Raw genomic sequence first — 24,917 nt, forward strand, 5'->3', positions numbered from 1 at the left:
ACTGTGAGCTGACTGTTCCCCACTCTTCATTGAACCTGCTCGCGCTCTCTCTCTCTCTCTCTCTCTCTCTCTTTCACACTCTCCTTATCACTCTCTCTATGAGCTCCCTCCCTCTGTTTCTCTCCCTCTTTAAGGCTCCCTTTCCTCCCTCTGCTCTCTCTAAAAGTGTCACCCTCACAATTCTGCTTTCTGAATGGTCTGGCATGATTTGCACTTTTTTGATTGCTTCTTAGTTCTACTTAGCTTAATATAACCCTACATATCATAAACTGTCCTGCTATTTCGGTGTGTGGATAGAACAGTGTGCTTCTACAATCATTCCATGGAAAAACAGCATACATCTACTGAAACATATTTTACACACTGTACCCAAATGCAACATTACATGCACAACCTCAGATCTAAAAACAAGTAACAAAAGAAGGGCATTTCCAAAGTTACTGGTGCAAAATATTATTTAATATTATACAAATAATTTAGATATATTATTTCACATTATGTTTATTTATATTTAAAATCCACAGCTTTCCATTCCGCATTGCCATTATGTTTGTTTCTTTAATTTGTGTGTGTGTGTGTGTGTGTGTGTGTGGGGGGGGGGGGGGGGGGAGACATGACATGTATCCAATGACATGTCTCCAGAAATTTCATAGAAAATTTCAGGTCATGTGCCAGTTCATCATATAGTCATCACCCCGCTCATAAATATTTACTGCCTGATTCTCACATTGGCTCCCCTTTACTGTACACAAAAAATGTAGGGTCCTGGCCGGAAAGTTCCAGGTAAAGCTGTTTGTGTTTATACATGCAGCTCGCCCTGAAAATGTCTTTCATTTTTTAGGGTGTTAAGATTATAGATTGCCAAGCCGTTTGTGTTCTGCTTTTTCTCTGAATAGGCAACTCAAGATTTGGCCTGAAATTTTCTACAACATTACAGGAGAAGTTTCATTGGATATATATATATTTTTTATTTTTTATTTTTTTTTGAATAAAGAAACAAGTATAATGGCAATGCTGAATGGACAGCTGTGGACACATACTGGACTGGGTGCCGTAAAATCTAGTCTGTCACCATTCCTGAGGCAGTGATGACTTAGAATCAGGGGCGATTCTAGGATGGTTGGGGCCCCAGGCCAGTGGGGGCCCCAAGCAGTCTGCCTTGCCTGTTGACAAGCAGCACCTCTTATTAGAATATGTACAGGATATATAAACCACAGCAGAAAATTAGAGAATAAACTTGGTTCAGTAGTTAACAAAAGAAAGTACCATAGTTAACGTTTCTCTATTGTCTCTCAATTTAATGCAGCTTTCACTTTCTCTCTCTTTAACTCTCTCTTTCTCTCTAGTGTTTGCTGTCCATTCACAGAAATCTATCTTAAAGAAAGAAAGAAAGAAAGAAAGAAAGAAAGAAAGAAAGAAAGAAAGAAAGAAGATTAAGATGTGAAAAGAGACATTTTGAGATCATTTTAAAAGATGGTCTAAAGCAGCAGGACCAATTTCACAGTGGTCGGACTTTGATTTTGTCTTTTTTTTTCAACATCTAGATGCAATGCAGCTAGAAAACGTACCTCAAATTACCTGTGAGCTGGTGTGGACACCAGCTGTCCATTTGAATTGTGTATTTTGTTGTTAACCGAAAGTCTTTGTGTGTGTGTGTGTGTGTGTGTGTGTGTGTTTGTGTGTGTGTGTGTGTGTGTGTGTGCATGCGCGCGTTTGAGTAGGATCCCCAACTCAGCATCTTCCCACCAACAGTGCCGTTGTTCACATCCAATAACACCTTGCGCCTGAAAATTAAAGCCTTTGGCCGAACAAACACACTCTCTCTCTCTCTCTCTCTATCTCTCTCTCTCTCTCTCTCTCTCTCTCTCTCTCACACTCACTCACACAGGGTATTGAAATATTGCAGAGGTTCAAGTTTAACCTCATTTGAGGACACAGAAAGCGACCCTGCTGTTTTCCTGCAGGGACTCAATGGAGTTCAGTAAATATGCACAAAGAAACGTCCTCACACACGGCACAAGCACACACAAACTCACAAATAACAGAGGCTGCAGTGTGAAGGCCACATTGCACATCCAATCTAATACAGTGAACACTTGTAATTTAAACGGGCAGGGTTAAACATGGCCGTAAGGTTAAGCTAGCATTTAAGGTATAGAAGGTTATTGGTGCAAATCTCTCAACCTGAGCTGACCTGGCTGGTGATGTACATTTGAAGGAGCTCTTTTTATGCTCACCCTAGCTGTGTCAGTTCAGGGGCTGCCTCCCTACTAGGGTGCATTTGAAGACTGATTGCTTCACAGCAGCGGCCTAAAAATCTGTTCTACTTTTCCTGAGCTGCAAAGAATTCATCTGGTGCATTCTTATTAGCCAAACATGTACCTAAATGAATTCCGAGACAATACAAACCATGCGAGAGTTTTACTGTTCAAAGTAAATAATGGGTTTCAACTCAGTCGAAAAGCAAGCAATACAAACGCTCAAAAATGAAAGGGGTCTTAAAACTTGTCTTCACTAGTTACGTGACACTGGTTCTGTTAGCTCAAGGCCATTATTGGTTTGTGAGACGTGGCTGGCTGCAGTCAGATCAGTTCTTCCTCTTACTATGCATTACTCTTGTCTTACATAAAATCTAAACAGATGAGTTATGAACAGAAGTAACTCCTCAAGTTTCGTTATCCAGACCATATTTGTTTGTACCTGGATGTTTACCTGCAGTTAAAATGGACATTGTAATATGGGGTGTGTACTGGACTTCCGGGTCTTTTGAAACCAGCCTAAAGTGGATTTGTTTGCATTTATGCATTGGCTTTATTTTGCACTGTGGAGGCTGCCGCTTGGCTTCTACACTGTCAGATGCCAAAATTACCATTACCTGGTCAGGTGACCTGTTCAAGGACACCACAGCAAGACCCTGGAGTCATACTGGATGCTCGCCAGTTAAAACTCTATACTGATTGGTCTGTACTGGACTTAAACCAGTGCCTCTTTTTGTCTAAGTCCCAACAGTCTTAAAAACAGCTGTCCTGTAAAAAAGTTGGTAAAACACTTCTAACCACAGATTTCACTCGCTTTAGCTAGATAACTCCATATTAAATATTAATGTCTGACACGTTCAGAGTTCTAATACAATTTTATAAATATTAGGATTTATAGAGGTTTACAGAAACAGAAGACTCAGACTCAAGCAAGAAGCACAAAATCAGTTTTTCAAAGCCAATTACAAGTTCCGCTTCCCCTTAGCTCCTACACATGAATCAATGCCTTTCATGGCCAGCTTGGAGGGAAAAAATAAGCTTTGTTTGAGTAAAGAGAAACGCTATTCCAAGTATTCAGAAGAGGAAAACAGCTTGTCTAAATTACAAAAAAAATAATGTTTCTGTTAAGGCTATATCGGCTTGTTGGTTTATAAGACAATCAATCATTGGCATGAAACTAAACATCCAAGTAAAAACAATGGATCTCAATAACTTATTAAAGCAAAAATACACTCAAAAGAACCATTTATAATGATATTGATAGTACCAGTTTAGCTTGTCCACATGACCAATAAATATTGGAGGAAACCAAGCCCAGTCATTAATAGACAAACAAACTCAGGAGTGGAGAACACAGATAATTGACTTGTGTTATTTCCTTACGAGTCATTAGAAACTCGCTCATTTGTAAAAGCACTGTGCCCTCTAGTGTCACAGAGTGAGAAGGAGGCCTGTTATCCGTCACTCTCTGTACAGAGCCAGTAGAGTAGAATATGGAGATTAAATTTAATTAAAAGATCGCCTCCAGCACATCAACCTCTGAACTTCACATCTACATTCAGCAAAATGGGACAGGTTGTAATATCCAAATTAAGCAGCCCACTGATCAATTCACATGATACCTGCTGACTAGGAAAAATTCAATATCCTCTCCTTTGATAGCGATCAACAACAAATGCAGCATTATAACTGGGGCCACTTGTGTTAAAAACAACAACAATGGGGGAAAAAATAGGAGTGAGTAAGCAGTGTGAGTCAGGACAAAATCAGGACAAAATCCAGAGCGGTTTGCTGAAAATGTGGCTTCAGAGTGCAGAGTAGCAGCTCTGTGTGTCTGCAGCAGAGCAGGGCCGGAGGGGACGTGAGTTATACATGTCACTAAATCAGTGTCACATGCAGCTGACTCCCCAGCTTCTTGTCTGTCATCAGCACACACACCAGTAGTTAATGCTGTGTGTGTATCAGCGTGTGTGGTGGAGGAGAAAGAGCAGATGAGAGGCCGGAGGGGTGTGTGTATGTGTTTGTGTGTTTGTGTGTTAACAGGGAGAACTTCCACCAGATAAGGTCCACTCCTTCGTGTAACACATATCACCTGAATGTAAACATCTCACAGATGTTCTCAGTTCTTCTACAGATTATTCTTCAGTTTTATCTGGGTGACATCCTAGCTAATATTTATGTCTGCTATTCAGGAGTACAACCATCTCAGTTAAAAGTCATTACTATGCTGCGTTCACATTAAAGGTAGTGTTGCAAAGATTACTTCAGGTGTTTTTCACAAATGAAGTCAGAGACAAGTTTGCTGATTACTTTGTTGAAAATGAAACCCTGCGAAATAAAATACACAAATACACAAATATACAGAAATAAACTGTATTGGAAGGTAACTTACTTCAATCCATTTTATTTGACCCAACTCTTCAAATTCTTGCTTTAACAACCAAAATGTGATCACAAACTAAAAAATACATCTTTATTAAAGGGGAAATAATAAATGTCAAAATGAAAATGAGTATTCTCGTGACAAACATCACTCAAATAAATGTTTCATGTCTCTGATTTAAAAAAAAAAAAAACAATCATCTCCCTTATTGTTAATAAATTATAACAAAACTTCTATATTTATTCAAATTTAAAAGGGTAAAAAACTAAAGTAAAATGATTGTAATTTTGTACTATCTGCTTTGATTTTCCTTTTTTCTCTTGGTCATTTTCATTACGTATTGTATAAACTCCCAGGGCAGCAATTCTAAAACTGAAATGATAAATAATGAACTACATTAAATAAAATGGGAACTGAATGAGAGGGCGTGACTTGACTTGCATCAGTGTGTGCTTCTAAGACACTTCACAAGTCCCACTGAAGCCCTCTGCCAATAAAAACCCCAGGTTGATGTAAACAAATGTATTTTTGATGGATTTTCAAGGTAACAACTTTAAAACAATGTAGGTTTAAATATCCGGCATCAATATATCCCTTGAAAGAGAAGAAAAAAAGAAAACTTGTTTAAAATTGTATAACTTTATTTTCGTCCTCCTTCAACCAATCAGCAAAACACAGCAACATGTTGATGTTTTCATCAACAAAGCAACATACAAAAGGTTAAAAAAGAGAAAAACGTGAGAGTGCAGTCAAAGAACATTCGATCTCTTTGTCTTGACGTTAGGTTCTCCTTACTGTCCATCTGTTTCCTCTCTTTTTGTCTTTCTCGCTGCCTCTGTGTCTCTGTTTTTCCTCCATGATGGCCTCAGGGGGGTTCTTTCAGTTTTTCCATCTTCAAATCTAACGTCCCCAAATTTACTACCTTGCTCTACTGAGATTGGCCCTTGGTTACCATGGCGGCGACATTGGCTGTGGGTTCTGGAGGTAGGACATCACGACTGCTGAGATGGATAGCCTGCAGTGAACACGAGTTAACGTCAATGTTTGATATGGAGGTCTGTACAATGTTGATCGTTAATGCAGTCAAAAGAAGCAACGGACCTCAATACTGTGGCTCTTTTTGAGTAGTGTGTGAGTTTTCAAGATGAGAGACACTTTAGGAGTGTGAAAGCATATTTTGTGATGACTCGACAAAGGGGACATGAAAGAGAAAACACTGTGAGTTTCATTAATGAGCCACCTTAAACGCTGACCACCTGATCTGATCGTGGTATATCGAGTAGAACTTTAAAAAACACAAGTGATCTTGTGTGAGCGTCTTTAGCGCCCCGTTAATGAATATTGTCAAAAGAACAGCAACACAAGAGTCATGATCTCAATCCTCAAGGAGAAAACTGTGATGTGCAAGAATCATGTAGCCCTATCCTGCATGAGTACTCACCTTTGTTGAATACCACAGAGATACTTGCATCAGATCTTGGCTGTTGACTAATGTCCTGACACTGGCCTTGAACTAGCACCCAGGCTGGAGCATTTCCTTTATCGTCTAACATAATATGCTGAGCCAAACATTTTGCGTTACAAAACGATAAGTGCATCAAGCTTGTCTTTATGCAACCTCATCTAGACGATGGAGCAGAAGGTTTCTCCTTATTGTGAATCCGTCTGCGAGGCCTGGACCCGTGCCCTGTTGTAGGAGTCTTTTTATAAGCAAATGGAAATGTCCCACCTCTGGAGGTCAGACAGTTAAAAGCTTTTGGACATTAGAGTTGGCTAATCTCAAGTCTCAGCGGCAGGGAGACGCGAGTCTAACCTACAGATTTAAATGTGCATGATGTAAGACTTGAACACAAAAACACAGTACACTGGCCGAGGAAAAATAGGGCCACTTGTGTAATAACAGACCATTTAGATTGACAAACCTCTAAATCAAGGATTTAGAGAGGACACACGCCTCTGCTGAATGTAGAAGCGGCCTTCATAGTTCTCACTAAAAGTCGGTTATCTAGAAATGTTCTATTGTCTCTTCAGCAGCCCTCCTTTCAGATAGTCTCTTTTGGCCCTCAGAGATGTTGTATGATACTTAGAAAGGAGCACTTATTACATAACAATTCAATAATTATAGATTTTTGTTCAAGATGACAGGTATGAAATGTTGTGTCTATAGATTGCTTGTTCATTTCATTTTACCTTTATTTATTCTGGAGAAATCATTGGGGGAAGCCCTCATTTACAATGATGTCGACAGTACAAAAACAATAAAGACAAAAACATTTAAGACCAGAATAATAAGCAGCAAAGCAGACATAACACAGTTAATAACATTTACACTCACGGACTGTGATCACGTCTTTAAATGTACCCATGGTAACCACTGTATTGAGTTTCAGTGTGTTTTGTGTTCCAGGTGTGTGCAGCACAAAAGGTAACGTTGGTGTTAACTCGTGGAACCCTGAACATTCACCGATCAGATACTGATTATCAGTCCAGATTAAAATGGAAGTGATGTATGCTGGCAGATTACCCATAAATGCTTTATAAATAACTACCTGCCAATGCCTTTCACGTCTGACTGTTAGTGAAGGCCAACCAACTTTGGTCGTGCAGGACGCAATGATGAGTGGAATAGTTGTCAACAGTGACAAATCTGAGGGCGGAATCGAGCAGTGGCGGGTAAATGAGCCCGATAAAATAGTCTGTTTTAACCTCAGGCACCTTGAGATTAATTGCAGTGTCTGAGATAATGAAGAACATAATCCTACGGCAATCAACCATTTTCTAAATGAACCTCATTTCAGCCAGAAACAACCCTTTCATTGCTCCCTTAATAAAAAACCTCTCACACGCACGTTGCCTCAGCTGGTTAGTTTGTTTTTATTGTCATGTGACTGTTGTGTTTACGCGTATGCTCGGAAAAATGCAATCCCAAATCCAAAACAAATAACGAAGACCAGGCCCTGTGTACCAGCAAAAGTGTCGAGTCTTGTGGATTTACAGAGAGAGATGTTGACCCTAACGAGAAGGTCCACTTTTTCTGTGTTAAAGAATAACAGCCTGAGCTTTTCAGCAGACAATCTGCATTCCCCTTTGATTTAAGAAGGATAATCATATCTAAATCCTGCTCAGGGAAGGCATTAGTAAAATAAAGTCTGTATGTTAAACACAAGGTGCTGTAAACTCACATAAAGCTGCTCATCATCTGTTTGGTGTCCTCTGAGCTTCTGGAGTTTGCGAAGCTGATGAAAGAGCAGTAGACTGCGATCCAAGCACACCACTTCAGCTAAAATAAAAAATAAAAAAAAACAAGCAAAGAATCGCAAAGTTATTTGGATAAGTTTAACAAATCCCAGACACTGAAACTGATGTACAGTGTGTACAATAGAACAACAGATGTTCTGCTAGTTCACAGGCGAGTGTTGCAAACAAAGACAAACGGCGAAAGCGAAGACGAAAAAAGGAAGATCACTTGAAGTTCACAGCTGAAGAAAGATGTCCCCTCACAAGACAGTTTGACAACACGGCAGAGTCCAGAATGGCACAGATTCAACAAATACAATATTATAAGCATGAATGTTGTGATTCAAGATTTGAAGTATAACATGGCAGCTCTAATACTTCTCTGAAGGTGAAAAAGAGACACAATGAACAACAAAAGGTGGAGGAAAACTCCAAAAAAACATTGGTACAAACAATCCAGGTCGGTATAAAATGCCTTTAATTCATCGGGTAATAAACACTTGAAATACACCAATGCACATCTGCTCGTGTCTTCTTCAGAGTTAATTAACACACAGAGACAAAGAGAGAAATGATCAATCAATAATTCACAATGAATCGCTTTGTCTTCGTGTCACTACACCCTGAAGAAAATTATCTAGTATTTATACAGAAGTCTGCAGCTGTCACCATTAACTACACTCAATCTGAAAATAAGATAATTCAAAGATGTTTTCGAGATGAGTCGTGATGTCTTTTTAAGTCAAACACTGTCAATCAAACACATGATCTGCTATTGCACTGGGATGTCCCCTCTTTGTTTCATTTGTTGTGTCCATAAGGTTAAAAGCTGCCCTTCATCTAAAGGTGAGTTTACCTTTAATCTTCTAAATGGAAAGACTGCGATGGACCATGGTCTACCACTCATTTATTTATTGTGGACACACACAAAACCACACAGAGGTAGAGGGGGGTTCACCTTGAGCATGAGCCCACACATGCTGAAGATCATGCCGAGCAGGTTCATGTAATCAGGCGTGGGATCCTCCAGTGTGGGATTAGACTCTGTGCTGGGAGGCTTGTACCTGCAACAAAACAATCATATAATAATCCAGAAATCAGCCTGATTCATAGTCAGTGCTTCAATTCATCCCAACGTTATTGCAATAATGGAAACCCTCTAAAAGGTATCTTAAGTATAAACTGGACGACTAATCCAAAGTGTTTTATATCAATCTACTGAAGAGGGCAACCACAGGGATAATCAGCCACAACAGACAGTTATAAAAACTGCCTACTACATCTAATATTGCATTAAAGTTACACGTGATTAATGCAGTGGTTAATACACCTCTCAGCTTCACTCCATAGATAATCTCTTTAAACTCTGTGAGTTGTGTTAGAGATTAGCTGGTTAGTTGTTAGCTAACATGCTAATACGTTCGCTGATGCCATCAGAAAACGTCTATTTTTCGCCATCAAATGCTCACCTTAGAGTCTTATTTTGCCTCCTCGGATCTGACAAGTTGTTGGAAGACATACTTTATAGAAAAAAGGTCAAAAATTACTTAAAAATGTGAACGCCGATGACAGAAGTACAGCTGATCGGCCCTGTCATGAATTCAATGAGTCGGGGGGAAGGTGTAGTCACATCCGGTGATTTCAAAATAAGAGCATAAAGTAATCCGCAGCTCAAGATGAAAACGGAAGAAAGCGGTGTGAAATCTTATTGTGACAGAGGGGTTTTTATCCCAGTGTGCATCGCGCGTACTTGCAAACATGGCGTGCACAGTGAATGGGAGAAGATGTTAAAACGAACAAAGTATTTCTACAGTCTGCGGCACAAATATGACATTTTACTTTCCCTGAATATTTAACACTGACTGAACGGTTCGGGTCATAAGTGAGTATTTAAATTGTCTTCCTTGTGTATGAGGCTGCTGTGTGTAGGAAAGTTTCGATTTTTATTTTTTAAATGTTAAATAAGTCTTTAAAACTGACTCTAAATAAAACATTGCTAACCATGTGGGGCATCTTTGAAAGCTTATGAGGTTAGTTTAAACATTGAATGAAGTCGTCCACAATACTAACCTATCTTTCACTTGGTGCAGCTGTATTTAATAATTCGTAAACAAGGTAAACTCACAAGACACACGCCATGAATGAAGTAGGTTGTTAGCTTATGTGTTTATTTTGTGTTTTTTTTTACTCAGTTATTATTATGGCGTTCCCCCAGCCCAGACCTCAGGCTCCTCAGCTTCCTCAACATCTGCTCACCACCATAGACTGTCAGCAAGGAGCTGTCAGGGCTGTTCGCTTCAATGGTAAACGATTGAACATATTTATCATGCTGCTGAGCCTTTTTTGAGAATACCTTTAGCTTGTTTAAAGCAGATGTCCAGGATATGATACTTCATATTATCCTGACAGTAATCCAACTAAGTGAACAGCGCAAGTTAATGAACTGTTCTTATTAGATATTTTGCGAAAGCGCACTGAGAAATCAGCATGCTAAGTACCTTTTCATAGTCATAATGATGCAACATTAATGCATAATCCGTGTGAATTAAAACTTGCACTGTATCAGCAGCTATATCTATTATTGGCTATTTTTTACTGTGCAAAATCAATATCAGTGTATCTCTTAAAATTCAACATGTTGGAGCATAGTCATGAGTTCTACATGAAACGTAATTAGCTCATTTCTCACACTGTCTCGTGTTTCCCTGCTTGTTCAGCTGATGGAAACTATGTGCTGTCCTGTGGCAGTGACAAATCTCTAAAGCTGTGGAGTGTGAGCCGGGGGACTCTGCTGAAGACATACAGCGGCCACGGATATGAGGTCCTGGATGCTGATGGGTGAGAGAATTGTCACAATCTCCCACAGAGTCTCAGGAAGGCAAACTGGAATATCACATTCATATGAATGAATAAAGAAAAAAAAACTCATTTTTCAACAGCTCTTACGACAACAGCCAGCTTTGCTCCTGCAGCTCTGATAAGACAGTGATCCTGTGGGACGTCGCCACAGGCCAAGTCATACGGAAACTAAGGGGTCATGCTGGGGTATGTTGTTGTGTTTGTTTTTCTGATTCTGAGGTGAACAACTTTGCTGTGTCCATTAATTCATGTTGATGCTTCTTTACACTGAATCGTCATCTTTGTTTTATATTTTATCTAACTCAGTTGTTCTACTTACAGAAAGTCAACTGTGTCCAGTTCAATGAGGAGGCAACAGTTATCTTGTCTGGTGGGTTTACATTAAGATGAGCTACTTTCGTACATTATGCAGGAATAGAAAGCACAGAGGTTCTAAGGGTTTGGGGTTTTTTTGGGGTTCATAATTATGTGTAATGAAATCCTTTTCTTTTTGTTTTCATCCAGGGTCCATAGATGGAACAGTTCGGTGCTGGGACACAAGGTCCAGAAGATTTGAGCCTATCCAAATCTTAGACGAGGCTCGGGACGGCATCAGCAGCTTGAAAGTTGTACAGCATGAGCTTCTTACAGGGTCAGCACCGTCAGCCCTGACACATATTTAAATACCATGACAACTGATCAGCTGCATGTTAGAGTTGATATAACATTTAGTTAAACACAAATAACTGACATCTCCTGCCCATTCAAACGGCATTAGTTTCATTTGAAGCTCAAGAAAAGGAAGAGACTGTATCTGGTCTTGTCATTACTGCACATGCCTTTGTGTGAGTTAGAATAAGATCTAAGATTGAGACTTCACGGATTCATTTTTTTTTTTTAAATTGTCCTTTTCAGATCAGTGGATGGCAGAGTGAGGCGCTACGACCTGAGAATGGGACAACTGCATGTTGACTTCATCAACAGTAATGAATCTTTTTTTCAGACAAACACCAGTTTTATCATTTAATGACATTATTAGAGGCTGAAGTTAATGAAGAGTAATAAAGGTTTGTAGTGGTAATGATGGCAATTCTTTCTTCATGTCGGACATTGAGAATGCTACATTGACACTAAAAATAAAATGGAAAATTCTCAATGTTTTAACACGTGACTATCGTCTGTGTTGCAGGTCCCATCACATGTGTGTGTTTCAGTCAGGATGGTCAGTGCACTCTGAGCTCCAGCCTGGATTCAACAGTCAGACTACTGGACAAGAGCACAGGGGAAATGCTCGGAGAGTGAGTCCTGCTCAGATTTACAACCTGCCGTTTATATTGATGATGATGATGATGATAATTCACTTCATTTATGAGGCTCCTTTCATATACGAAAGTCTAAACTGATGGGACGAGGTGAAGTGAGGGCTGTACATGAAAAACAAACATTATTACCAAAGTAACATTAAAAAACTCAAACTAAAGATGAAAACAAATCAAGGGGATTTAATTATTTTGGATTTACTCGAATTCTGGATTTCTATGACCTGAACTATTACCCAGTGAGAGTGTATCAAAGGGAGGGACAGAGAAGATAAGCTAATGATGTAATGGTGTAATTTAATCTCCATTATTGAAAATAAGAGCATTATTTGTCATGTATGCTCTATTTACAACCTCCTCAGTATATTTTCAGATTATCAATTTAAAAAAAAAAAGTTAGTTTAAGATTCCGTCTATCGTCAGTCCACTCGATCACTTTTTGTGTACATGTAAGGAGAACTTTTTGCACACGCTCTGCAGGAGATCAGAGCGAGACGTCCGCTAACACAGTCCTCTTCAGACGCATTGATGAGGTGTGATGTCTCAGCTGGTTGCTGTCAGTGTTGTGCTTTTAAGCCTCATAATACCAGTTTCACGTGTTCTGTTCCGATGAGAGAAACAGAGTGAAACCTTTTAAAACAGGAGTTGTGTATATTTGCCCTCTTTTCTTCTTCTTCTGAAACGTACTGCCCTGATCCATCTTTTGATTTAAAAAAAAAAAAAAAAAGAAAGTGAGGTCACCTTTCTCCCTGCCTCACCATGAAGTCACAGAAGTACATCACATTCTGGATCATGCTTACGTTTTCATGTTGTTTGATATTGTTAAAAAATAAATGAAAATGAACTTTAATCCATCCAGTAATGTCGTACAAAAGGATGGACAAACCCTACAAAGGATAAGAAAGCTCCTGATTTAGAATTACTGCACGGCTGGAATTTTGCAGAAACACAAGAACTCTGAAAGTCGACATGTTTGTAAATGTATTCAAATGAATGTTTCTGTCACTGAGGTAGAAAAGTGCATTGTCACTGCTGAGAACGTTTTAAGAGCCGAGTTAAAGCTGTTTAGTGTCTTCACTTATATATCTGTCTATAGTGAAACATTTGAACAAAAATCAATGTTCAACATTGACACGTTTATGTACCACCAAAGGAAGTTTGTGCCATATTTATATAAAAAACAGCTCAGCATGTTGACATGATGGATTTTTGATGCCACCTTCTGTCTGTTTGATTCACTTCAAGGTATAAAGGACATAAAATGAAGGGCTACAAGCTTGACTGCTGCCTGTCCAGTAAGGATACTCATGTCCTGAGCTGCTCAGAAGACGGACATGTTTACTGCTGGGACCTGGTGGAAGTACGTGTTTTGTTATATATATGTTCATTGTTCATTCAATGGCATAATGAGCCTGATTTGTGTGGAAATCAATAGGTTTTCCCTTTATTAGAAAGTTTCCCATAAACTTTCCATTTCTTGTTTTTTTTTTCTCCAGGGATCTCTGTCCTTAAAACTGCAGGTGGGGAAGGCAGTCGTCCAGTCGTTGTCCTTCCACCCAACAGAGACCTGCCTCCTCACAGCCATGGAGGGCCGTGTTCAGGTTTGGGGGTTAGAGTCGGAGGAGACGCAGGAGGACACGATGGCTTCTTGAAGATGGTGAAAGTAGTCGGAAGCTGTATTTGCATTTCTAGGAGGTTTCATTTGTTTGCTCTTCAGATAACATTCGTTCTACAAACACAGCAGCAAAACATGAAACCGAGTCAGAGGCTGAATCATGGGAAAGTTTCTGTTTGATGAAAAGTGAACGTCATAGACACAAAGCAGCCATTCAGGTCTTTATGGCTGTGAGCTTAGCAAAGATTTACTAGAGTAGAAAGGAGAGCGAGTGCCTAACGTAAGGACCGAAATAATCTGCATCTAAATATTATTTTAGTCCATAACTGAAAGCCAGTTATTTATTTGATTTTTGTACATGGAAACGTGAATATAATTCCTGTTGTTAGTTACAGACCACATGCAATTTCTCTTTTTAGAGAGAGCGGGCCTTGAGAGGATTTTTTCCCACATTAATTCCTCTCATAAGTAACAAATGAAAAAAAAGTGTACATATTTTAGTCAGGGGTTTCATACAATACTGTAATGGCATGTTTAAAAGTCTGAGATAAAAGGGAATCTGTTGTCTCATTTTTGGCACTTTCAGAATCCTTGTTTAAAAAGAAAAGTTTGAGATCCACTATTTTGTAATAAAAACACTCTTTTCAACACCGTTGAGTCCTGTACAAGTGCATCTTTATTAGGAACTGTGTTTGCAAAACAATTAGAGTAAGGCAAAGTACAAAATAAGTTAATCCATATGACAAATAAATAAATAACTTATCTTACATAAATACAGTTTTAACTGAAGCCGAACAGCTTAAGTTGAAAAAAGTCTGAATTGGAAAGAAGTTACTCAGCTGCGTTTATAAATATATATGCAGCTTCATACGCATATTTATTTCTATTACTTAACCCAAAAATTGCACTTAAGACTTGAAATAAATCTGTTGTCTGTTGAAGTATGTGTTCAGTTTTACTCTCTTAGATTCAAAAGGCAGAATCAGCTAAGCAAGGCTTTCATTTTTTAAGCTCCGTATGCATCGATGGCCAATTTAAAAAGGAAAAAGAATCCCATTTACATTAAGCAAACTTTTCATAAACAACCACAATCCGCTCAATGTTTCATTTTTTACCTTGAAGGCTGTTATTGTAGGTGTTTTAAAGCTCTCAAATGTAAAAGGTGTTAACATTGTAACTTAATAATGCCTCTAAGATAACCAAGGTCAAAACATTTAAATTCACACACAATGTGTGTTCTGGTTTTCCCCAAAAATGTTAGAGAGCACAGCTTAAACAGGGCTTCTTGATTCTTGGCATCAATAGGTTGATAAGATTAGATTTTAGCTTACTCATGTAGTGACTGGAAAAGAATACAAATCTTCATTTAAACATACAATATAATAACAGAAGTTGCGGAAAAAAACATCCTCAAGAACCATCACACATCCTCTTAGTTCCTCTCCTCTACCCTCTGCTGTCTATCCAACACAGCTGCAGTCTGCAGCTGACAGCTTCTCCACCTTGTGCCAGCGGTGTGAGTTGTCCAGGAAGGCCATGTCCTCATGGTGGGTGGGCCTGCAGCAGGGCGTGTTGTGCCACAGCTCTCTGGGTGCCGGCTGAGGGAGCAAGCCGCTAATCAGCAGGTTGGTGAGGGTAAGGTCATGGTTGGAGCGAGCATGGGGACACATCCCGCTGCAGTACTTGAAGAGGACGGTCTCGTCTGAGTCGTAGCCTAGCCCGAGGTCTCGGACCTGCAGCAGGATGGAGCGCAGGCTGCACTGCGAGTCCAGAGTGGAGCGACGAGTACGGACCATGAGAACAGGAGATGGACCGACTCCAGAAACTTCTGTTTGACCGTCTTCTGAAGCTAGATCTCTGTTTCTTTTGTCCACATTCAATAGAAAGTGTATAGAGGCCGTTCCTTGTTTCTGATCTGGAAAAGACAGAAGGATTATCACTTTTTTTCCCAGTTTCTTCATCAGTTTTAAATATTCAGAAGGGAAAATGTACAACATCTAGAGCCAGAAAATCAAAGTTATAGATGTGGGAGCAAAAAGTAGACGGCATAGTATCCCAATTGTACTGACAGATTTTGTATAGTGTTGTATGAATACATGGGAACCAAGTATCATTCTTTTGCTCTAGAAATTATAGGAGTATTATCACACATACAAAATAAACCATCTTCTCAGTCTTACTGAACTTCAGGAGGACATGGTCGTCCTCACACCAATTCACAAACTTATGATGCAAGCTCATTTTGAAGTAATAAATTAAAAACAATATTTGACACTTTCATTTCAGATGAAACAACTCAAAAAGTGATCTTCTTAGACAAAACACACTGAAGAACAAAATCTGATGAGTTATGAAATACACTTTGTGTTCTCTTGATACTCAGTCTTACGCTATATGTTGAAATAATGCCGTATTGGCGGCCAAAATGAGATTTGATCTCAAAGGTCAAAGGTCATGGTCCTTCTGTTAGGCAGAACTTACCGATGAGTGACCTCAGCCAGTGACCCTGTCCTCTCTTGATGCAGAAAAGAATCACAACCAGCTTCAGCAAGAACCACATTGTTACAGTCTGCTCTTCAACCGAGATGTCGCTCGAGTGTCTGTGGGTGCGAGTGATGCTTAGGATGTAGCAGAGTCACCACCCCTAATATATAGCCCCCAGAGATAAAGGGGGGTTGAAAGGATGAGATGAGACAGACACACACTAACCCGTTACTCGCCAGCAGACTATCCCGCTCACCTGAGCCTGACAGGGAGCACAGGAGGGCAGGCGGGCGTTTGACCCAGAATTTGTCCTGTTGGGATTATCTAATTAGTGTAAATCACAGAATTTTGTTTCATTTCCCCCAGATGTTTTCCAAAGGATGTTGGCTCCTTGTGAAATGATTTCTTGAATTCTTTTTGGGATTTCTGAAAAATGGACGATGTCACAATGATTATGGTGAGAAGTGTATGTGTAAGCCATGAATAAGTAGAAAGGAAGCTAGATGGATACTGAAGTGGAAAGGCAGCCAGTGATATGGCAAAGAGAAACATTCATTATCAATACAAAAAACACAAATGAAATTTGAAGTAAATGTAAAGTGAAATGTAAATTGAAAGGTTGAAAAAAATGCAGGATGAGTAATCATTATCTGTCTTAAACAGGCCTCTCTTGTACACTGCTTTCGTGCCGTCTTTTATTGTTAGCGTTAAATCTGAGTATCAACACAGCAAAGCAGAAAAAGAAACGTTAAAAGGTTAAATGCCAAAGAAGAAAGAAAGGGAAGTCAGGTTATTATTAGAACACAACAGGCCCAGTTTCAGCAGACATTCCCCAATGGCCGACTCATCTTCTTGAGCTGGTCCATAAATTGAGGGATTTCTTCAGCAATGTGCGTCTGACATGTAGAATATGTAGTATGCGTATGTGCATTATGTAACAGTTATAGAGCCCATACAGGCAGTGAATGGAATTTGGAGTTTTCTACAAAGTGAACATGTGGACTCTTTTTCTGCTGCAATCCGCATGCAAGGTTAAACATTTTAGGGATGTTACAAAACACTTCACTTACAACATGATATGCATCACAAAACTGGAATTACAATACAATTAGATCGCTATTTTCTGTTATTTCATATGTATGAATTTTATGATTCTTTTATTTCAATTAATTGACAATAAAACTCCAAAATGTCCATCTTATTTTTCTTTAAACAGTGAATATATTGAATATTTCCTAATTTTGAGGGTGAATACTTAGTCCCGGCACGGACCAAGTACGGAAACTGGTCTGGTAGCTGGAGAGGTGCCAGTCCACTTCCTGAGCTCTGCCGAGGTGCCCCTGAGCAAGCCTCCGAACCCCAAAAATCTGCTCTGGGGCGCTCGCTGTGGGCCTCACTCTGAGACCTCTCCATTAATGCATGTCACTAGAACCCTGTTTGTGCATGAGTGTGTATCTCGGCCTATGTGTGTGTTCATTAGACAGAGTGTAAACCGAATTTCCCCTCGTGGGATTAATAAAGTATAAAGAAGATGAAGAAGATAATGAATTGTATGATTTGTATAATTGCCCCATGAATGACTTGGCAGGGGTAGATCAGCAACACCCAGATCATGAAGATTCTGTACATCTCAGATTGTGTTGTCAATGGAGTTTTGGAGTTCACAGATTTCTTATTAGGGGTACTATCGCAATTTCATCAGACTCTTAGAATAACAATCTTGAGTAATATAAGAAAGCATGTGTTCAACCAAGAAAAGACGGTTGTTACATAAAGAGGATAATTATATGTCTTTAAGCTTAAGAGTAAGATCACAAAAAAAGAGAAAGTCATGCTGTATGTATTAAGAAATACTCTACAATGCAGGAAACAAATTCAAAAATCAACAAGACTCTGACCTCTGTTAATTTTTTTTTTTTTCTGACACTTTGCTGTGTGTCCAATGAGCTTTCTTAGTTTATTTATTGTACTTTAACAGACCCATTTCTCTTGTATTATATGTCTGCTGATAGGAATTACAAACAAACCCTCCCTAAATCTTGAACTAATGATGGTTCGGGAAATTTACAGCCTGGAATTTTAACAATTCTTTCTGGGACATGGTTTCCCAGTCTGCACTAAATCAGATGTTTAAAATGAAGAATGGCAGTGTATTCTTCCTCAGTTATAAAACAGTCAATAAACTATGTCTGGGTCTTACCATAGGCACATTTTATCAAAAATACTTGTGTTTCCCTTTATTTCATTAGCCTTCTTTGTAAAAAGTTGACTTAAGTTATTTTTATTCTTGAGAACATACACGCAATCCTCCCTAATCAGCTGGATGTTAGTAGATGTGTGTTGTCTTGTGAAATAAAATGGAGAAGGCTTTGCCACTAACCAAGGTGAGTTTTACAACTTCAAATGGCATCAATAGAACCCCTGCTGATAGTCATAGCCAAATGTGAGGCCTGAGTGCCTTGGTATGCTGCATGTCATCACCATATTATCATTGTTAAGTGTTTGTCTGTTCACTGACAGTTTCCATAAAGGAAAAAAACTCTCAGAAATCTTTAAGAGATTTAAGAGATAAGAGAAGTGCCATCAACCAAGACACACAGCTGCACCCAGTAGCTATAGACTAGGACATTTAATGTCTTGTTTGGATGTGATTATAGTGCTCACCTGCACAAATTAAAAACAATCAGAGCTCGTTTGTCTAAGAATAATTTATTTTGTCTCCAAGCAAGAGAAAACATCAATTTTCAGGCAATTTGTACAGAAAACAAGAACAGCAAAGGGCACAGGGCCTGACACAAAATTCCTTCCACCTTTCAGATAGACAGGAGTAATGAAGGCCAAGCAGGAGATGAGAAGACGAGAAGAAAGAGAAGGAGGTGGTGGGAGAAATACAGTGGAGATAGAGCAATCCCTTTGGATTACAGCCGGCAGGAGCAGTCTGGTATTCACTGCTGTCAGACAGGAATGGAAAGAACGTTGAATCAGTATCTGGGAAACTCAACAGAAATGCTATTATACAGTGGTAACCTAGCCAGATGATGTTCCAAAAATAGATGCCTGTCTGTTTAAAGTGGCACCTCAACCTATTCTAAACTACATAAATTGTACATTATACTTTATATAGTTTAGAATGACTCCCAGATAGTGAACCCTAATATTAAAGGTTATTCTCTTACTCATTCTAAGGAACAATCATTATTGACTTATATGGCCCAGGAGGATTTCCATTAAGTTAGGTCCATAATGATTTCTATTAGCCTATTAGAAATATGTTTTTGAAGGTGTGACTCATACCTTAAAAAAAAGGAAAAGTGATCATGGAAATCAGTGTACCTGCTAATGGTGGTATGAATTCCAGAGTCTCTTTTTGACGAGTTTGGGCATTTTGTGCTGGAATGGCTAGAAAAGCAAACTCTCCTGACATTTAAGCAGAATAACGCTTCTTGCGTCTTCTGTTTAAACAAATGTCATGGTATATTTATTACCTAAACCACAAACATATACTCTCCTGAATAGAATTAAATAGTTTTTTAGATCTGTTTTTATTATTATTAAAACCTGACAGCTAAACAAGACATTTGCATGTTGACGTTAGCATTGCCCTGTGTGAGTGTGCTGGCATGTTTTCAACTATTGGCCATAGTCTTGTTTTTTATTCAGTTTAGAATATTGAGTGTAATATAATTTTCAAAATAATTCCTTATTACAGCTAATGACGAGAAATCATCTACTGTTGCAGCTAAGCTTCTCTATCTAAGCCAGTTTCAATTTCTGGCTTTCTCCCCAATTGCTGAGCTTTCCTAGCAGTGTGTTGCAACTTTTCTAAACTCTGGCCTGCTTTCACCTGTCTCTATAAATGTCATAATTGTCTGGTTTTTCATCTTTATTGGAATCTTTGGGGAATCATAGATCTCTAAAAGGGAGACTCCCACCTGCCAGTGCTCAGTCTCTTCTGGCACATTCCTGAACGCCTATTTTATTATCTGATGAAGCAGACATATGTAAAGGAAAATGTTGTGTAATGATCCAGTGCTTCCTCTGTCTACTTATTCTATTCTTCTTGCAAATTAAAAAAGATAAGCTACTTTTAGATGTTTACAATACATCAAAAAGTTGTGATTTCACATTTATGTATCAACTTCAACCAACTATACTAACTTGGTTCCTTGTTAATCTGGACAGTTTCTTCTTATTTAACCAAAAATAAATCGCAAGTTATACCCACCTAAATAAAAAAAATAACCATTATAAAATTGTTATTTACCCTTAGCCATATTTAGCCCTTTTTCTTAATGTCAGGTGTTAAAGTTTTAACAGTATTTATTTTAAGTCTCAGCACCTAGCTGTGGCTCAGTTGGTAGATTACTTTGCCAGCAACATATAAATGTGTGCGTCGTGAATGGGATTAAATACTTCTGATTGGCACTTTATAAAGGAACCTCTGCCATCAGTGTATGAATGGGTGTGAATGAGTAGGTGTGACCTGCAGTGTAAAAGTGCTTCAAGTAGTCAAAAAACGAGAAAAGCACTGTACAAGCTCAAGTCCATTTACTTTGTGTTTCTTTGTGATATGTTGATGGAATAGATGCAAAGAACACAATAAACGTTTATGTATTTCTATTTATTTTGATTGCATAAAAGACTTTTGTGTGCATGTGTGTGTTTTTTTTTTTCAAACGCTAAATCCAGGTTGAATTGCTCAAACAGCTATGTCGCCAGGTTTAAAATAGGAAACAACTATCAAACACTACATGTTGCAAATTATATAAAAAAAATAATGGGGTGAGTACTGCTGTGAATTTCTAGATGAGTTGGTCAGACAATCATTCCATGTAGGGCTTGTCTGAACCGAGCGGGGCAGGAATGTAGGGAGCAGTCTTCCTGTAATGGGAAATATTCAGAGAGGATTTAGACTTGGAATCTCAAACTTGCAAAGTGCTGCTTCTGTTCAAGCTGTAAATCTGTTGAATCAGAGATGAGACAGTGTGTGTCATCAAGCTTTAAGTATCTGCATGATTTCAAGTCAATGACAACACACACTTCCATACTTTGGTTAATGACATGCAGGTCAGTGAATGTGTGCTGATAAATATATTAATTAGACCAAAATCTTTGTTTGTACAATGCTGTAAACATTTCTGCCTTTAAAATATACATTTTAATGAGGGGTGTGTATGGGACTTCCAGGTCTTTTGGAGCCAGCCTCAAGTGGTACCTCTCTGGCAAATCTTCAGAGGAAGTGTCGGATTGAGTGGCGTGTTCAGCTCTTACTAAAGTTGTGCTAATCTGTACTTACATTTTCCTCCTTCAAGTTTTGTTTGAAATCTTTATCTCAAAAATTTTAAAAATAAAATAATTATTTAAAAAAATGACAAAAGCAATAAAAAATACTAAAATGAACCTACACTTTCAGCACCTAAATGTGTTTTTGTCCCAACCCTCAACTTTTTTTAGACTTAGCATATGATTAGAAGAGTGGACAAATGTTTTAGAATCAGTAAAGCTGTGCGCAGCTGGCAATGGAGAGATGTATCATTTTGAGTGAAGTTTGGAACGTTTTAATGTAGGACTGGCTTTTCAAGAGATGAAAGATTTTTTTTTACCTGTTTTTGTGCATATACTCATGGGAGAAAGGGCTTTTTTATATAGATTCAGGAACTGTGTTTATGCAATGCAAGAAAAAAGGTTTTAAGTATAAATCCAAGATTGCATTGGACGTATCAGCAAGAGAATCACATTTTCAAACTACAAAAACTCAAATCTTACCAAGTGCATTGTCCAATCCTCGTCAAAATATGTCAATATATTTAACATAATCATGCCACATTAACCTGAAAGGTTCTGGTTAACATCTAATTTTAAGATGATACATGTGTGAAGGCCTGACCTGCTTGTATTAAGTACAAATAGTTGCCAATGCACGTCTAAGTCCAATTTAGTTATTTGTATAGAGACCTCATTTTTGGAGCCTCACGTTAAATTTAACTTGAACTATTTTTCCTTATCATGACCTTTTCAGACCGATTTTTGTTTTGAAAGTTCTAGCTTGAAAAAAAATGTTTGCTTGGACTTTTTTGGCGAATGTAGCATAATTAAGTCAGGCTTTCCCAATCTTGGGGTCCTGACCCAACACTGGGTCACATGGAATTCAAATGGGGTTGCCTTGCATTTTTATTTATCAAGTAGAAATATATTATATACTGTATTAAAATATATTGAAAGGATTAGGGTTACAGATGCCAAAACAAGAACAGTGCAGAGTCTTGGGCTGTTTGTCACCCATTGTCTAGAACAACATGATTGAGAACAACTCAATTAAAGCAAGAGGCTGTATGTGTTTTTCATGTCTGGCACCAGAGTTCTGTGAAATCAAAGTTGGGTCAAGAGACAAAAAAGTTTGGAAACTATACTACATTAAGTGTAATGAGATATTTTTAGCTTGAATCAGACAAATCCACACTTGGTAAGATTTGAGTTTTTGCAGTGAAAGTGTTACAAGGAAGTAACAGTTTGTCTGAGTTGTGGGATGGAAAATGCAACGTGATAGACGTGGACCTGTAAAGTTGAATATATATATATATATTTTTTTTTCTATCCCTCAAAATACACATCACATTCACACACAATATCCAACAATTATTTCATTCGCCTGCCACTGGCGAAGCAGCGAAAGCAACTAAGGTGCAGATTCTTGATCAAGGACATAAACATGTGGCTGCAAGATCTGGGGATCAAACCCTCAACTTTAGGACTTTCACAGCTAAGCACCTTATATAAAAACAAATAGTTTTTCCATTAAATCACTTCAAAATGATAAGATGACAACAAAAAATGTTCAAGACATCCATATGTTTATTTTAACACTTACTCTGCTGAATTATATTGTTATTGGACAACATTTTCATATTAAATTTACAAAATATATATATTTCTAATATACAAATGAAACAGATAGTTGATTGAGTGGCTCCAGAAGAGAAAAAAAAAAAACTTCTCCAATTTACAAATTCTAATTTTGTTGAAAAGGAAAAAACTGTTTGGAAGACCCAAGAGGACGGAAGAACAGGATTTAGTTCTGATTGAAAAATATCTTTCAGCTGAGTGGATTTCTTCATTCAGGTTGTCATCTAAATAACTGATAGGGATTTATTAACCCCTGCCCAAAACAACTAATCACCCCTTTGTCCAAAGAAGGAGCATTTAAGCTTTGTAAAGTGCCATCCATCTTCAATATCTGGTGTGAATACCTTCATTTGATTCTACATTGTCAGAGGTGGAGTCAGGGGATTAGTGAGTGTGTCCACAGCAGGGCTGCACAGCAAGGTTGTGTCCTGCAGAAGGGACACCAACTCAACAGGTACAGTCTTGTTTTGTGCTGAAAACATGACAGATTCAGGCACCCGACGCTTTTCGAGCCCCACTTCATTTGTCTCATTGTAACCACTTAACCTGGACACAAGAGATCTTTTTTGTCTGGGCTTTTTAATCTTCTTCCTTTGCGGGTCGTGAGCGATCCTGTGACGCTGGAGAGACTGCTTCATTGCAAAAGTCTTGGTACAGCCTGCATGGGTGCAGACGAACGATCGCATCTCCTCATGGAAGGAGGTGATGTGGCTCTGCAGGTTGAAGGCTGTGGTGAAAGACCTCCCACAGCCTTCCCTGGGGCACCTGAGGACCACCCGGACATCAGAGTGGACGTGCAGATGCTGCTGCAAGAACCAGGAGTCTCTGAACTCCTTCCTGCACTGGTCGCACCTCACAGTGACCCTATGTTGCTCCCTTCTGTGCTTCAAGTAATCCGTCCAAGTCTTTCCTGTGAAGGCGCAGCCCTCCTCCCGACATGGGTAGCCTCTGTGCACCTTTTCGTGTCGCTTCAGCTTGCTGGGGAAGGTGAATCGCATGACGCATCCTTCGTAAGTGCACTGGTAAGGAGGCAGCTGGGTATGCTGCTCACACATGTGGGACTTAAGCTGCTTGTTCTTCTTGAACTCGAGCCCGCAGCCCTCGAACTTGCAAACATACTTCTTGTGCTCCTGAGTGTGAGCTCGATTCATGTGTCTGGTCCGGTTTGTGTTGGTGGTGAAGGCCTCTTTACAGCCGTCCACGACACACTGGAACGGTTTTACGCCGCTGTGAGTGAGTTGATGCCGTGCCAAGTGATAGGGGCTACAGAAGGACTTACCGCAGCCGTCATGCTCACATGCGTAAGGTTTGATTCCGGTGTGTTTACACAAGTGAGCGTCCAGTTTCCACTGTTTGTTGTAAGCGGCCGAGCAGTCAGGAAACGAGCAGATGTAACGTTTATGTAGCTCCGCTTTAGTCTCCATTTCGGAGGCATTGATAAATGATACGTGACACCAGGTTTAAAAATATATATATATTGCTCGGTCCTGGCCACGTTTTCCGTCTTTCTGTCACCGGTACTACCCACAATCCTTTGCAACGTAACGTCAGATCCTGAAACGAGCCTGCGTTTAGATGACACTCGGATTCTCCAAGTTAACATGAAAAGATATCTTTGTTCAGTGTGATTAAATGATCTACATTTAAAATACGTGTTTTATTTTAGTGCCAAGTAATGTTTTAATGTTTTTTTTAGAGTACTCCGAACCAAATGTCACGAATTTTAAATAAAGAAAATGAAATCCCATATATACCAAACTGGTGTACAATAAGCTATTTAAAAGAACTACTGACAATCTGGCCAACATGTACTTTTAATAAACGTGATCTGTAGGAAACTAGTTTTCTTCTCGGACCTTACCGGTTCAATTTAAGAGATC

The 24,917-nt window shown here is 39.0% G+C and overlaps 3 protein-coding genes across 3 annotated transcripts; 1 reads left to right on the forward strand and 2 right to left on the reverse strand.

The window, feature by feature from the left end:
• Positions 1–5,261: 5,261 nt before the first annotated feature.
• wdr83os (WD repeat domain 83 opposite strand) lies at positions 5,262–9,519 on the reverse strand. Its single transcript, XM_079337921.1, has 4 exons — positions 9,348–9,519; positions 8,837–8,942; positions 7,824–7,921; positions 5,262–5,656 (listed from the first exon to the last, which is right to left on the reverse strand). The coding sequence occupies exons 1-4, from the start codon at positions 9,395–9,397 to the stop codon at positions 5,590–5,592; spliced, it is 321 nt and encodes a 106-aa protein (XP_079194047.1). The 5' UTR covers positions 9,398–9,519; the 3' UTR covers positions 5,262–5,589.
• Positions 9,520–9,615: 96 nt separating this feature from the next.
• On the forward strand, positions 9,616–14,300 carry wdr83 (WD repeat domain containing 83). Its single transcript, XM_079337920.1, has 10 exons — positions 9,616–9,760; positions 10,071–10,181; positions 10,596–10,716; positions 10,818–10,923; positions 11,059–11,107; positions 11,242–11,368; positions 11,632–11,699; positions 11,906–12,014; positions 13,281–13,395; positions 13,532–14,300. Exons 2-10 carry the CDS (start codon positions 10,079–10,081, stop codon positions 13,685–13,687), a joined length of 954 nt encoding a protein of 317 aa, XP_079194046.1. The 5' UTR covers positions 9,616–9,760; positions 10,071–10,078; the 3' UTR covers positions 13,688–14,300.
• Positions 14,301–22,964: 8,664 nt separating this feature from the next.
• Positions 22,965–24,600, reverse strand: gtf3aa (general transcription factor IIIAa). Its single transcript, XM_079336703.1, has one exon. It carries the CDS (start codon positions 24,459–24,461, stop codon positions 23,394–23,396), a length of 1,068 nt encoding a protein of 355 aa, XP_079192829.1. The 5' UTR covers positions 24,462–24,600; the 3' UTR covers positions 22,965–23,393.
• Positions 24,601–24,917: the final 317 nt, after the last annotated feature.

Source organism: Symphodus melops, assembly GCF_947650265.1.
Source record: "Symphodus melops genome assembly, chromosome: 2".
NCBI classification, from domain to species: Eukaryota; Metazoa; Chordata; class Actinopteri; order Labriformes; family Labridae; genus Symphodus; species Symphodus melops.